Source organism: Canis lupus, chromosome 3 (assembly GCF_011100685.1).
Source record: "Canis lupus familiaris isolate Mischka breed German Shepherd chromosome 3, alternate assembly UU_Cfam_GSD_1.0, whole genome shotgun sequence".
Classification (NCBI taxonomy): Eukaryota; Metazoa; Chordata; class Mammalia; order Carnivora; family Canidae; genus Canis; species Canis lupus.
Window position 1 is genome coordinate 40,755,001 of NC_049224.1, and position 14,466 is coordinate 40,769,466.

The 14,466-nt window shown below is 37.4% G+C and overlaps 1 protein-coding gene across 1 annotated transcript in view; it reads right to left on the reverse strand.

Annotated features, from left to right (window-relative positions):
• ASB7 (ankyrin repeat and SOCS box containing 7) overlaps positions 1 to 14,466 on the reverse strand; it is a 49,828-nt gene that overhangs the window by 17,361 nt on the left and 18,001 nt on the right. Inside the window, exon 5 of the mRNA XM_038532661.1 lies at positions 1,422 to 2,027. Within this exon, the coding sequence (XP_038388589.1) occupies positions 1,422 to 2,027 (606 nt within the window). The remainder of the gene's footprint in view (positions 1 to 1,421; positions 2,028 to 14,466) is intronic.

Consider the following 14,466-nt stretch of genomic DNA (forward strand, 5'->3'; position numbering starts at 1 on the left):
ATCACCACAGACAACATCTCCCATCTCTCAGTATGCCATGTGCCTCAAAAACTTTCTCCAAGGGACCACCTACCAGTCAGCCCAAAACTCCACTCCTAAGGCAGAGAGATCTGTGCTGTAGAACACGGGAGCCGCTAGCACTCATAGTCAGCTAAATTTCAATTAATACAGTTAAATTAAAAATTCAGTCCCTGAGTAGCATTAACCACATAACTTGTATACAATAGCCACATGAAGGTAGAGCTAATGGCTACCATACTGGACAGCACTCAGAGACCATTTCCATCACCACAAACAGTCCTACTGGACAGCACAAGTTACATCCTGAGTGATTTCTTTTTAGGTCTGCAGACACACAGTGGTAATAATGTCATTTCTTCCTTTTCATAAACACACAAAATTCAAATTACACTTCATCTGTTCATAAGATTTCTCCTCCCATGTTCAGTTCTAAGCAGGAGAGCAGATTATTCACAAGATCCAAACCCCTTATCCCTCAGTACCCAGAACAGTGTATTTGTCCTTCCATGGATGACTGAAAGGGGAAAAATCAGGTGAGAAAAAGGGAATTCATTTAAAGAGTACAGAGGAGGGCAAAATCAAACATTTTGTTTATAAACTTCAGCTTTGGGTTGGATGTTGAGCTCTGAGACACACGCTTGACTAGTTGTGGAGGAAGCTGGACAAGAGAGGGTAACTATATTCACACAGACCAATATCCCTGCCAGAAAAACAATGCAAACGTGTCCAACACAACGCAAGGTGGTCACACATATCCAGGCTGTAAGAAGTACCCATACCCAAATAGGTCAGAAGTGGAAGCCAGGTGGGCCAGGGACAGTGGCACCAGATTTTCCACTGATGACAAGTCTTTTCTTACAACTCCTGGCATCCTTAACCTGCATTACTAGGCTCCCTCACTCAGTAACACTGCTATTCCTCTCAAGTGGGTTCGCATCACAGGAAGCCAGAAAATCGACAAAAAAATGTGGGGGAAGAGCTTAGCGATAAAGCATAAATTCTAGGACACTTCCACAGCGATGAAACCTAGAGTCCAAGGCTCTCATAATTCTTCAATCAGAAGTCCATGAAAGCCTGAATGACTACGTGTATGACCGGTAAGAACTGCCTTGTTCTAACAGAAGTCTTTGAGAATCTGACAATTTCTCCTCTTTGTCCCTCCCATCTGTTCTTCTCTCAGCCCAACAGGACTGAATTTATATGAAATCTTATGATATATCAGAGCTTTCCTTTTATTTCAGATGAATGAGATATAAGTCATATTATTAATAACTTGTTAATAAGCAGGGTTGATAGGAATCATTAGTGTCTGCTCATTTTAAGCTGTAAAATTATCTGAAGCCCCCCAGAAGATGAAAAATTTTTAAGAATTCAGTAATAGTAATAATTAAATTACATACTTGTGACTTCTTGTAAGAAATCCAAACATGGTCGACTACTTCCAGAAATACTTATGGAAACAGCCAATGGGGTCTGTCCTTCATAGTTCCTTGTGTTTGTGTCTGCTCCATAGTTATATAACATCCGTGCACAAAGCACATCATCCCTAAGGGCAGACAAATGTAAAGGAGTCTGTCCGTCTTCTAAGCGACCCAAGTTTGTGTCTGCTCCTCTCTGAAGGAACATTCGGCAATAAGAGTGATTGCTTTTGATCACAGCGTAGCGCAACAGGAAACCGTTCTGGATGTCAATGTTGGCATTGTGGTCCAGGAGAATCTTCACGCAGCTTGACCTTTCTCGGATGATGGCGAGCTGAAGTGGAGTTGTGCCTTTATCACTAAGTGGGTCAACCTCAGCCTTGAACTCCAGTAGGAGTCGGACAAAGGAGTCCCTACCATAGTGAGCAGCCACATGGAGGGGAGTCCAGCCATCATTGCTTTTGGCATTAATAATGTCACTCCTATATTCAGATTCTAGCATCAGGCGTGCAATCCGGGCCCGGCCATGCATGGCTGCATAATGAAGAGCAGTGAAGCCTCCGATCAAGTCCTTAACTGTCGGATCAGCTAGGGTTAAAAACAAAATGAAAACATTAGCAGACTCAAAGACAAAACAATGAACAACTCTACCATGGCCCATTCCTATAAAAAATGTGAAATGATTAAAGATTATAATGAACATCAAGTACTTCTTTCCTCAGTTTAATTGAAGCATAGTTTTCATGAAAAATAAATTTTGATAGAAAGTTATCAAACCTGGGTTAACAAAATGAAACTGACTTACAGAATATTTACAAGATAGATAAGCAAAAACAGAGAGTTCAGATCTCCATAGGCCCTCTCTGTGCTAATTTAACCAACTGCTTTCGGCTACTCGACTCTCTCATCTCTGTATTGTTTCATGTTTCTCTTCTGTTTTGAACTTTTTGTTTTATTTTCTCTTGTGCTTCTTGGTCTTAAAGAGAAGCATGTGTAGCAACATCTGCTGCTCTAAAGTACGGATGTACTGTGGTCTGGCAGGCTGTGTTGTTTTAGGGTGTATTAGGTTAAAAAAAAAATCTTCTGTGGTCTGTAAAAATTCCAAAGCATGTAAGATATATGTTAAGTGATCTTGATAAATCATGTTTTCATAAGATAAAAGACTATTCTGGATTCTTAGTTTTACAAGATTTTGGAGTTTCTAAGAATTAAGCAGCATGTCATGTAAAAAATTGGGAGAAACCTCAGGACTGAATAAATATTTTCTATAACAGTTCCAAAACTCTCTCCTTAAATGGACTGATTTCTGGAAAGGAAGAAAAGGAGAAAGAAAGAAAAAAAGAAAGAAAAGTGATAATCTGCTGTGTGACTCTTCAAGACATAGACTTTTGTCACCTGCCCCCAATCTTCCCTGAAGCCAAGAGAAGTTGTGTGTGGCTCTTGTCCCACTGGCCTTCCCAGGAAGTGGGTAGAAAAGAGGCAAGAAGTGCTTCCTCCTATTATGTAGGTCACTTCTGGGGGCAAGGTGGGGGCAGCAATTTCATGTGAAAATAAATTTCCAAACAAAAATAGCTTCCAAAGGTATATGATCAAAACATTCATGTACTGTTTACTAAAATGTTATTTAGTTCTAAACTATAGCTGGGTTCTTTAGAAAAATCTATGAGGCAGAAAACTACATATAAAATATTAATAGTGCTATCAAGAATAAAAAATACAAGTAAGAGGTAGTTGCTAACAAAACCTGTAGAAAGTTATTTTTAAGGAAGCTGTATTAGTTGAATTGCTAAAATCATTTAAACTGACACTACCCAGTGGCCATATTACCATTTAAAGAAAATAAGACTATTCTAACTTCCTTGGCCTTCTCTAAAATAAAAAGATATAGTACCTATTTACTAAGTGACTTAAAAAAAAAAAAAAAAAAAAGCAAGCAAGCAAGGTTTAAACAAAGCAATTTGCTGCCATCTACTGGTAAGGCATGAACTTGAGCGACAAATGTTTTCATTTTGACAGCTTATGCTGAGCTCTCAAGTCTGGGATACCTACCTCCCTTATGTACAGAGACTAACACAGACATGAAATCTAAAAGAACCCCTTCTATTCAAATGAAACAATGAATCTTGCCAAGATTTCCATTGCTAATCTATGCCTGCACAATCAGCTGTTTCTTTCTTAATCTGTCAGATTTAAGAATAACTTCTTTCATTTCTCCCACCTTTGAGGCCATCAGGGGTGTCTTTAAAGGTGCCAGCAAACAGTCTTATACACATCCTATACTCACTCCTTTTGATATTAGACTGAAATTTGGTTTTCCACTTTAGGGCCTTTTATAGGTGCTACTTGCATTTTGGTGCTATACTGAGCTGGGAAAAACAAAGATTTAACAGATACAACAAGGATCTGCTTAGTCTCAGTAAAAACCATGAAAATGTATTAACTAAGCACACAGCGCAGAAGGAAGAGCTGTAAGTTGACAACACATACAAATCTGTATACTTACTGTCCTCAAGGAATTAACAAATGGGAGACAGCAGACAAATGAAGATGCAAAGATTAATTTAAGGATTATTATTAGCCAATGCAACTGATAAGAAGATCTCATTTGCAATTAGTACCATAAACTACAAAACTCCTAGATATAACTAAGAGACTCCCAAGGCACACATGAAGACATGTCTCTGATTGAACTGAATTCACTTCATGTGTATCTGCTCAAATGTCCCTTCATCAGAAAAGCTTGCCTTGAACACTAACATAAGCCCCAGCCACCTCACTCCTTTGTCTCTTTAGCATGCTGCCCCCACTTGCAGGTGCAATTTATTTTAAACAAGTTATAGTAGTCTCATGAGAATCCATTTAAATCTACTAAAAATTGTTAAACTATATGTAAATAAAAAGAAATATTTTTCAATATGATTTCTTTCCAACCTCCAGCTTTATTGAGGTACAATAAAATTCATCCATTTTGAGCGGGTGATGAACTTTGACAAAATGTAGACAGCCATGTAACCACCATGATCAAAATATTCCCATCACCTCAAAAAGTTCCTTCCTGCCTCTTTACAGTCAATTCCTTGCCCAGGCGACCACTACAGTTTTTGCCCTTCTAGTATTTCATATACCTGAAATTATATGGTATGTAGACTTTTGTGTTTGACTTGTTTCACTTGGCGTGGCATTTCTGAAATTCACCCATGTTGTTGGCATGTATCAAAAGTTCAATCCTTTGTATTGAATAATATTCCATAATATGGATATAGATTAATTTATCAATTCACCAGGAGATGGACAACTGCATTACTTCCAATTTGAGGCTATATACGGCTGCTGTGAATATTCACATACAATTTTGTATTTTTCATTTCACTTGAGTAAATAGCTAGGAATGAACTGCCAGGCCACATGTTAAGTGTACATTTAACTTCCCGAGAAACTGCCACCCTGTTTTTTAAAGTGGCAATACAATATTACATTCTCTCACCAGCAACATTATGAGTCCAGCTGTTCTACATCTTCACTAATACCTGGCATCATTAGTAATTTTAATTTTACTTGTTCCAGAAAGTATAAAGAAAGTAGTAACTTATTGAGGTTTTAATTTATATTACCCTGATGACTAGTGATATTGGGCTTATTCATACATTTTTCTTTTGTCAAGTCTCTGTTGAAATTGCTTACTCATTTTTACTAGATTATTTTCTCATTACTGAGTTTACAATCCAATTGTGTATATATTCTGGATACAAGTCTTTGTCAGACATGTTTTGTAAATATTTTCTCCTAGTCTCCTGATGGCCTTTAAATTTTCTCTATTTTTTTCTTTTGGAAGAGCAAGATTTTGAAATTTTGATGAAGTCAACCTGTTTTTGTATTTGTGTGCTTTGTGTATCCCATTTAAGAAATCTTTACCCAGCATAATGTCACACAGAATTTCAATGTTTTCTTCCAGAAGTTTTAGATTTTTAACTTTTATATTTAGGATAATGACTTATTGCTAGTTGATTTCTGTGTATGGTGAGATCAGATCAAGGGTCATTATTTCATACAGATATCTAGTTGTCCAGTATAATTTGCTACAAAGACTATCTTTTTCCCAATGATTTATCCTTCTGCTCTCAAAAATCAATTTACTATACAAGTGTGAGCCTATTTCCAAACTCTGTTCTGCTCTATTGACTGAAAAGTGTATCCATACATCAATACTGGATTGTCCCGACTACTGTAGCTTTATAGTAGTAAGTCTTGATACAGATAGTATATATATCCTCAAACCTTTTTAAAAACTATCTTGGTCAATAAATTTTAGAATCAACTTGTCAGTTTCTTCAAACAAGCCTGCAGGATTTTGAATGGCACTCCATCGACTCTAAAAATGGAAACTATCCCCCAATACTTTAAATAATATTGATTCTTGGGCACCTGGGTGGCTTGGTTGGTTAAGTGTCTGCCTTTGGCTCAGGTCATGATCCCTGAGTCCCAGAATGAGCCCCATGTTGGGCTCCCTGCTCTGCAGGGAGTGCGCTTCTCCCTATGACCCTCCTTCCTCATGTGCTCTCTCTCTCTCTCTAAATAAAGCCTTGGGATGCCTCGGTGGCTCAGTGGCTGAGCGTCTGCTTTTGGCTCAGGTCATGATCCTGGGGTCCCCACAGTGAGCCCTGCTTCCCCCCTGCCAATGTATCTGCCTCTCTCGTGTCTCTCATAAATAAATAAGGTCTTTAAAAAAAAAATAGTCTTTAAAAATAATATTGATTCTTCCAAACATTAACAAAGAATATCTATTTATTTAGGTCTTCTTTAATGTCCCTTGACAAGGATTAATAAAATATACATTAATAATAATAAAGTTCACTGCATACTGAGCTATTGTTACCTAGCTAAATTCACATTTTAGTTAAAGCACATTTTTGTAGAATTCTTATGCTAGTCTACGTACATAATTATGTTCTCTGCAATTAGTGACAGCTTCACGTCTTCCTTTACAATCCATAGGACTCTTATTTAAACAAGTGTTGAAAAGTGGTAAAAACACACATTCTTTCCTTGTTTCTGACCTCAGAGGAAAAGCATTCAGCAGTTCACCATTTACTATGATGCATGTTGTAGTTTTGCCTCAATGCCTTTCTTTAGTTTTTTTTTAAAGTTATCTTTTCCTTCCGGTTTGCTGAGTCTTTATGATCAATGGGCATTTTATACTGTCACATGTGTTTTCTGCATCTACTGAAATGATCACTTGGCAGTTATACTTTTATTCCATTAGTAGTGTAAATTACCATGTTCATTTTCAGATCTTAAGCCTTCCATTCTTACAGTAAATAGTACTCAGCCATGAAGTAATTTTTTTTTTCTTTTTTGTATATTGATGGATTAGATTTGCTGGTATTTTGCCAAGGATTTTTGTATCTATCATCACAAATGATCCTTGTATGTAATTTTCATTTCTTTCAATGTCTATTTGGTTTTGTATCAGGGCACTACAAGCCTTGTGCAAGAAGTTTGGAAGTGTTCCCTCAAAGAGTTTGGGTAGCGCTGTCACTGTTTATTCTTTCAACATTTGAAATAATTCAACAGTGAAGGTAGGTGGGCCTAAACTTTTCTTAGTTGTAAGTTTTAATTATGAACTGCATTTCTTTGATATAGGGCTGTTCAATTGTTTTATATCTCCTTGGGTCAGTTTTGGCAACTTGTGTCTTTCTAAGAACTGGTCAATTTCTTCTAAATGTTATAAAGGGGGATCCCTGGGTGGTGCAGCGGTTTGGCGCCTGCCTTTGGCCCAGGGCGCGATCCTGGAGACCCGGGACCGAATCCCGCATCGGGCTTCCAGTGCATGGAGCCTGCTTCTCCCTCTGCCTATGTCTCTGCCTCTCTCTCTTTCTCTCTCTGTGACTATCATAAATAAATAAAAATTTAAAAAAAATGTTATAAAGGTATTTGTTATATTCCTATTACCCTTTTAATGTCTGTAGGATCTGTAAAGTAGTTTTCTCTTACTTAGTACTGATTATGTGTCTTTTTGCTTAATTTTCTTCATCAGTCTGGCTGGAGATTTATCAATTTTATTGATCTTTTCAAAGAGCCAATTTTTTTTTTTTCGTTTCATCACTTTTCTCCATCATTTGCCCACTCTCAATCCCACTGATTTCTTTTATCATTCATTCCTATTCTTAATTTGGGTTTACTTCCAGCAGTACATTGAAGCTGTTCCAATACAGCCCCCTGTCCTCTCCCCTTCTTTGTGCCACTACTGTCACATACATTACATCTCTATATAAGCCTAACAACAGTTTTATACTTGTTTTATGTTGTTGTCTTTACGAGATGAAAACAGGGAAAATATATTTATCCTGTCTACAGCAGAATGATTCTAAGGTGGCCCCTCTCATAATCCCCGCCTCTCCATGCCCATGCCTCTTTGTACCTCTCCCCTTGAGTCGTAAGCAGGACCTATAACTTCCTTCTAACATGAGAATTTGGCAAAGGTGATGAACTGTCACTACGGTGACTGTGTTATCTGAGGTTCCACCTTGCTGGCAGACTTGCTATAGCAACTCTCCTTGCTGACTCGATGAGGTAAGGCACACTGGTGGGAAAGTCCACAGGAAAGAATCTGCAGATAATCTCTAGAAACCACAGGAACCTCCAGCCAATAGCCTGCAAGAAGCTGAGGCCTTTAGTACTATAAGCGCAAGGAAAATAACCTGGAAGCTCAACCTGAGTGACCTTGGAAGCAAATTTTTCTCTAATTTAGCATACAGATGAGAACATTCTGGCCAACACCTTAAAACTATAGGGTAATAAATGTGTGTTGTATAAAGCCACATATTTTGTTTGTGTAATTTGTCACACAGCAATATAAACAAATACACTGTTTTTAGATGTACCTGTACAGTTTTACCAATGATTTAATTTTTTGTATGAAAAACAAAGGATAGTTTTGCTAGATATAAATTTCTTGATTGACTGTTTTAAGCAATTAGAATATGTCATCCCACTGCCTTCTGGCCACTGATGTTTCTTATGAGAAATTAGTTGTTAATCTTATCAAGGAGTTCTTACATATAATAAGTTACTTCTCTAGGTGCTTTCAAGATTTTCTCTTTGTTTTTGGCTTTCCATAGTTTGACTATAATGTGTACAGATGAATTCATCCTACTCAGAATTCGCTGAACTTTTCAGATGAGCAGTTTAGTATTTTTCATCCAATATGGGAAGTTCTGGCTATTATTTCTTCAAATATTTTTTTTCTGCCTCTTTCCTCTTTTCTGGCTCTCCCATTAGGACTCATGCATATGTTAGTATTCTTGATAATGTCCCACAGGTCTATGGGCTCTATTTTTTTTTTTTTTTAGTTCTTTTTTCTATATGTTCTTTAGACTAAAGTCTGTTTATCAATTTTCAAGGTCACCAATTCCTTCTTCTGTCAGTTCAAATCTGTTAATTACTGTAATGAACTCTTCATTTTAGGTATTGTACTTTCAACTGGAGAATTTCTACTTAAAGACACACACATATATTCACATGTATGTAAATTCTCTTTATTGCTAATTTCTATGATGAGTCACTGTTGTCATGTTTTCCTTTAATTCTTTGGACATGGTATCTATCTTTAGTTCTTTGAACACATAATAGCTGCTTTGAGATTTTTTTTTTAAGATTTTATTTATTTATTCATGAGAGACACACAGAGAAAGACAGAGAGAGGCAGAGATACAGGCAGAGGGAGAAGCAGGCTCCATCAGGGAGCCTGACATGGGACTCGATCCCAGGACTCTAGGATCACGACCTGGGCTGAAGGTGGCGCTAAACCGCTGAGCCACCCAGGCTGCCCTGCTTTGAGATTTTGTTAACTAAGTATAGCATCTGGGCCCCTTCAGAGACACCTTCTTCTGGCTAATTTTATTTCCTGTGCATGAGTAATACATTCCTGTTTCTTAGTCATGTCTCACAATTTCTCTGAAAACTGAAGATTTTAGAGGATATTGTAGCAAACCTGGATTGTGATCCTCACCCCCTCCAGGTGGGATGCTCTTGCTCTTTTAGTGAAACGCCCAGACTAGCTACACAAAATCTGTCTCCTCGGCAGTATGTAGCCACTTAGATCTCTGCTTAGTTGTTAATATTATTAAGTTCTGGCTTGTAGGTGTCACTTCTAAGAATGATTTGTTTGGCCAAAATAACTAGTTATGACCAATAACTGGTCAGAGGTTGTGCTTAAACATCTTGAACCAACAAGATTCCCACACTCTGCCAAGTTTTATGTATACAGGTTGAGGCGCACATTCAATCATCAGGAAATTTATGAGTGTGTCCCAGCTCTCATTTCTTGGTTTCAGTTCCAGCCAGGAATGAGTAGATAACTGGGGTCCTTGCTGGTCTTACATAAGCATGCATGTAGCCTTCCAAATTCCCAGGAATATATAGAAGCTTAAGAAAGCCCAAACAGGGGTTTCCTTCTTTAGGTCTCCTGTTCAATGTGAACGTACTGTGTTGCTTGCCCCAACCAGTAATCACAGTCTCAGGCAGCTGTGTTGTTGGCCTTCCCAGATTGTTTGCCACCTAAACTGAGACCACTGTTATTTTCAACAATGCTCCAGGCATGGGGCATTTCCACTGAGCTCCACACAGTCAGACCACTGGCAGCAAGGAGACTGCTGGCTCTCATGATAATGTACTGTAGAGATGTTGGGGGACAGGTAGGGCAGATGGGGGCAGCCACTCTGGGTTCAATTTCTTCATATTCAAGCCTCTTATGGTAAAATTTAGATACTGATTGAAGATCATTCTTTTCTACTATAAGCATATAAAGTTGTAAGTTTCCCTCTGAACACCACTCTAATACATCCCACAAATTTTGATATATTGTATTTTCATTAGTGTTCAGTTCAAAATACAGCTTAATTTCCAAACATGTGAGGCTGTCCTAGATATCCTATTGTTGATTTCTTTTTATTTTTTTATTTTTATTTTTTTTTTATTTATGATAGTCATCACAGAGAGAGAGAGAGAGAGGCAGAGACATAGGCAGGGGGAGAAGCAGGCTCCATGCACCGGGAGCCCGACGTGGGATTCGATCCTGGGTCTCCAGGAACGCGCCCTGGGCCAAAGGCAGGCGCTAAACCGCTGCGCCACCCAGGGATCCCCTATTGTTGATTTCTAATAAAATTTCATTGTAGTCAGAGAACATATTCTTATAACTTCATAATATTTACTGAGACTTTATTGCCAGCACATAGCTCATCCTGGTGTCCTAACATGTACACAAGGAAAAAGTGTATATTCTGATGGTGCTGGATGCAACTTTCAAAAATATCAATGAAGTCAGTGAGTCTGATATTTTTTCGGATTTTCTGAGTTATTGATTTATTTAGTTGTTCTATCAATTGCTGAGAGATGTTAAAATTTTCAACAATGATTGCGAAACTGCCCACTATTCTCTTTATCAATATTTTTGCCTCAAACTGGGGTCTCTTACTGTGTACACATCCTATGATTCGTTTTCCTCCTGATGAACTGTCCCATCTGTCATTGTCTTTCTTCAGTTCTGGTAACATTTACATCTTAAAATAGATTTTATGTGTTATTAACATAACCACTCTGGTTTTCACTTAATTACCATTTGCATGGTATATCTTTATCCATTTATCTACTTTTAACCTCTCTATACTTGAAGAATATCTCTTGTAGACAGCATAGACTTCAGTCTTGTCTACTCCTTTAAGATAATTTCCAGCTTTTAACTGGAGTGTTTAGTCCATTAATGTTTAATATTATTATTGCTACAGTTGAGTTTAGATTTGTTTTATTTGTTTTCCCTTTGTTTCTCTGTTGTTCCCCTTCTTCCCTTTACTGCCTTTTTTTGCACTATTAGACCATTTTTTAGCATTCTGTTTTAATGTCTCTATTGACCTTTTAGCTATACATCTATGAATTATTAGTTTTTTTTTTAATTTTACTTGTTCGTCTAAGAACTGAAATATACAGTAACCTGGTCAAAATCATAACCAGAATTTGTACAGATGTACTATTATATTATATGCATTCCCTTTGTACTTAAAAGCAAAATCCTAAAATCAGGAAAATATACATATAAGCACCATACCCTAGTTCATTACACATGTCATTACTCTTTAAAAAGTTTTGGGAAGCACTAAATGCAACTAGCTGAGTTACAAAGGAAGAGACATTGCTTGGAGGTCTAAAACACAGTTATGCATTGTGCCGTAAGTATTAACACAGAAAGAGAGGCAACAGTAATGGAGGAAAGCAATCTAGACAAATACCTAAAACTTCACTAATAATTCATCACAGAATGAGAAGTTCAAAAGTCAGATGGTATAATGTCTCCAAACAGGATTTTGTCCAGACACAATTTTTTTTCATTAATGAAACACTGTAAATTTAGAAAAGCAACAGTGCAAAAAAAACCCCCAGTATTCCCTGATAACCCTCTCAACACTGATGGTAGACTTGCAGCTTTTCTTTTGTACCTTTTAAAAAATTATGTGAAATGATGGATGAAGTTTTCAGACAGAAAAAAAAAATCCCTTCATTTAAGATGGATTTCTTGGAATAAATTAATTAGAAGAAAATTTATTGGACAATAAGATCTCCCAATTCTAAGGATCTAATATATACTTCTAAACTGCTTTCTAGGGTGCCTGGGTGGCTTAGTTGGTTAACCATCTGTCCTCAGCTCAGGTCATGATCCCAGGGATCAAGTCCCATATCAGACTCCCCTGCAGCAGGGAGTTTGCTTCTCCCTCTTCCTCTGCACCTCCCTGCTGCTCATGCTCTTGTAGGCAGGCGCATGCTCTCTCTCTCAAGTAAATAAAATCTTAAAAAAAAAAAAAAAAAAAAAAAAAACCTGCTTTCTACAAGTACTTTCATAAATTCCTACCATTAACCTGTTTTTATCACATTTGGGATAATCATTTGCAAAATCTTTCATTTTTGAAAACCTAAAAATAATTTTTCACCACACTATATGTATTTATCACTTATTTCCCTAATTTATTTGGCAAAAGGATTTTACCTACTGTATCAAGAGGAGCCCTGAAATGCTTTCCTCAGGTTCCTATGGGGATTTGCTCTATGGACTTAACTTCTAGAGCTCCAGCTGACTTCCCTCCAGGTCAGTTACATGAAAACTGAATCTAAAGCTAAATAAACACACCTAAGATAGGGTCTCTTTATGCTATTTTCTTAAGATGTCCAACAAATGATCTCAGAATTTTTAGAGAGATTCCAAATGGAAAAATGAAGATGATAATAATAATGGATTTCTTATAATACCCACTATTATAATAAAGACTTCTGCATAACAGCACACTAATCTGGTCAGATTATCAGGATTTGTACTAAGGTACTATTATATAACATCACATTTGTGTTTAGAAACTAACCTAATATTTTTGGACATTATAAAACCCTAAGTGTTCATTTTGAAGCAAGATGTTTGAAAGCACAGATATACCTTGTTTTACTGTGCTTTGCTTTATCGAACTCTTTACAAATGGAAGGTGTGTGGCAACCTGCATCATTGAGCAAGTCTACTGGCACCATTTCACCAACAGTGTTTGCTCACTTCATGCCTCTGTACCATATTTGGGTAACTCTCATAAATTTCAAATCTTTTCATTATTGTTCTATTTGTTCTGGTGATCATTACCAATGATCTTTGATGTTACTACCATAATGGTTTTGGGGCACAATGAACTGTACCTACATAAGAAGTGAAACTAAAGCAACAATGACAGACCACTATGCCATCTCTCCCTTTTCCTCAAGCTCCTTATTTCTTGAGACATAACAATACTGAAATTAGGCCAATCAATAATCTTACAATCGCCTGCAAGTGTTCAAGTGAAAGGAAGAACCACGTGACTCTGACTTTAAATCAAAAGCTAGAAATGATTAAGCTTAGTGAGGAAGGCTGAAAGTCAAGATGGGCTGAAAGCTAGGTCTCTGCTGCCAAATAGTTAGCCAAGCTGTGAATACAAAGGAAAAGTTCTTGAAGGAAATTAAAAATGCTACTCTAGTGAACACAAGAATGATCAGAAAGCACAACAGCCTTATTGCTGATATGGAGAACATTTCAGAGGTCTGGATAGAAGATCAAACCAGCCACAACATTCCCTTAAGCCAAAGCCTAGTCCAGAGCCAGGCCCTAACTCTCTTCTATTCTGTGAGACAGAGGGAGCTGCATAAGCTGGAGGTGGAAAGCTTGAAACCAGCAGAGGAGGGCTCATGAGGTTTAAGGAAAGAAGTCACTGCATAATATCAAAGTGCAAGGGGAAGCAGCAAGTGCTGGTATAGGAGCTGTAGCCAGTCATCCAGAAGATCTAGCTAAGATACTTAATTAAGAGGAAAGCATTAGATTGTCAATGTAAACAAAACTGTCTTCTATTGAAAGTAGATGCCATCCAGGACTTACATAGCTAGAGAGGGGAAGTCAATGCCTGGCTTCAAAAGACAGGCCAACTCTCATTAGGGGCCAATACAGATAGTGACTTTAAGTTGAAGCCAATGTTCATTTACCACTTCAAAAATCCTAGGGCCCTTAAAAATCATGCTAAATCTACTCTGCCTATATTCTATAAAGAGAATAACAAAGCCTAGATGACAGCACATCTGTTTCCAGCATGGTTTACAGACTATTTTAAGCCTACTATTGACACTTACTTACTGCTCAGAAAAAAAGATTCCTTTCAAAATGCTACTGTATGTTGACAATGTACCTGGCCACCCAAGAGCTCTAACAGGAGATGTGCAATGAGATCAACGTCATTTTCATGCCTGCTAACATAACAGCCATTCTGCAGCCGATGGATCAAGAAGTAATTAAGATTTTAAAGTCTTATTATTTAAGAAATATATTTTGTAAGGCTACAGCTGCCATACACAGTGATTCCTCTGCTGGATCTAGGCAAAGAAAATTGGAAACCTTCTGGAAACAATTCACCATTCTAATTGCCATTAAGGACACTTATGATTCACAGGAAAAGGTCAAAATACTAACATGAACAGA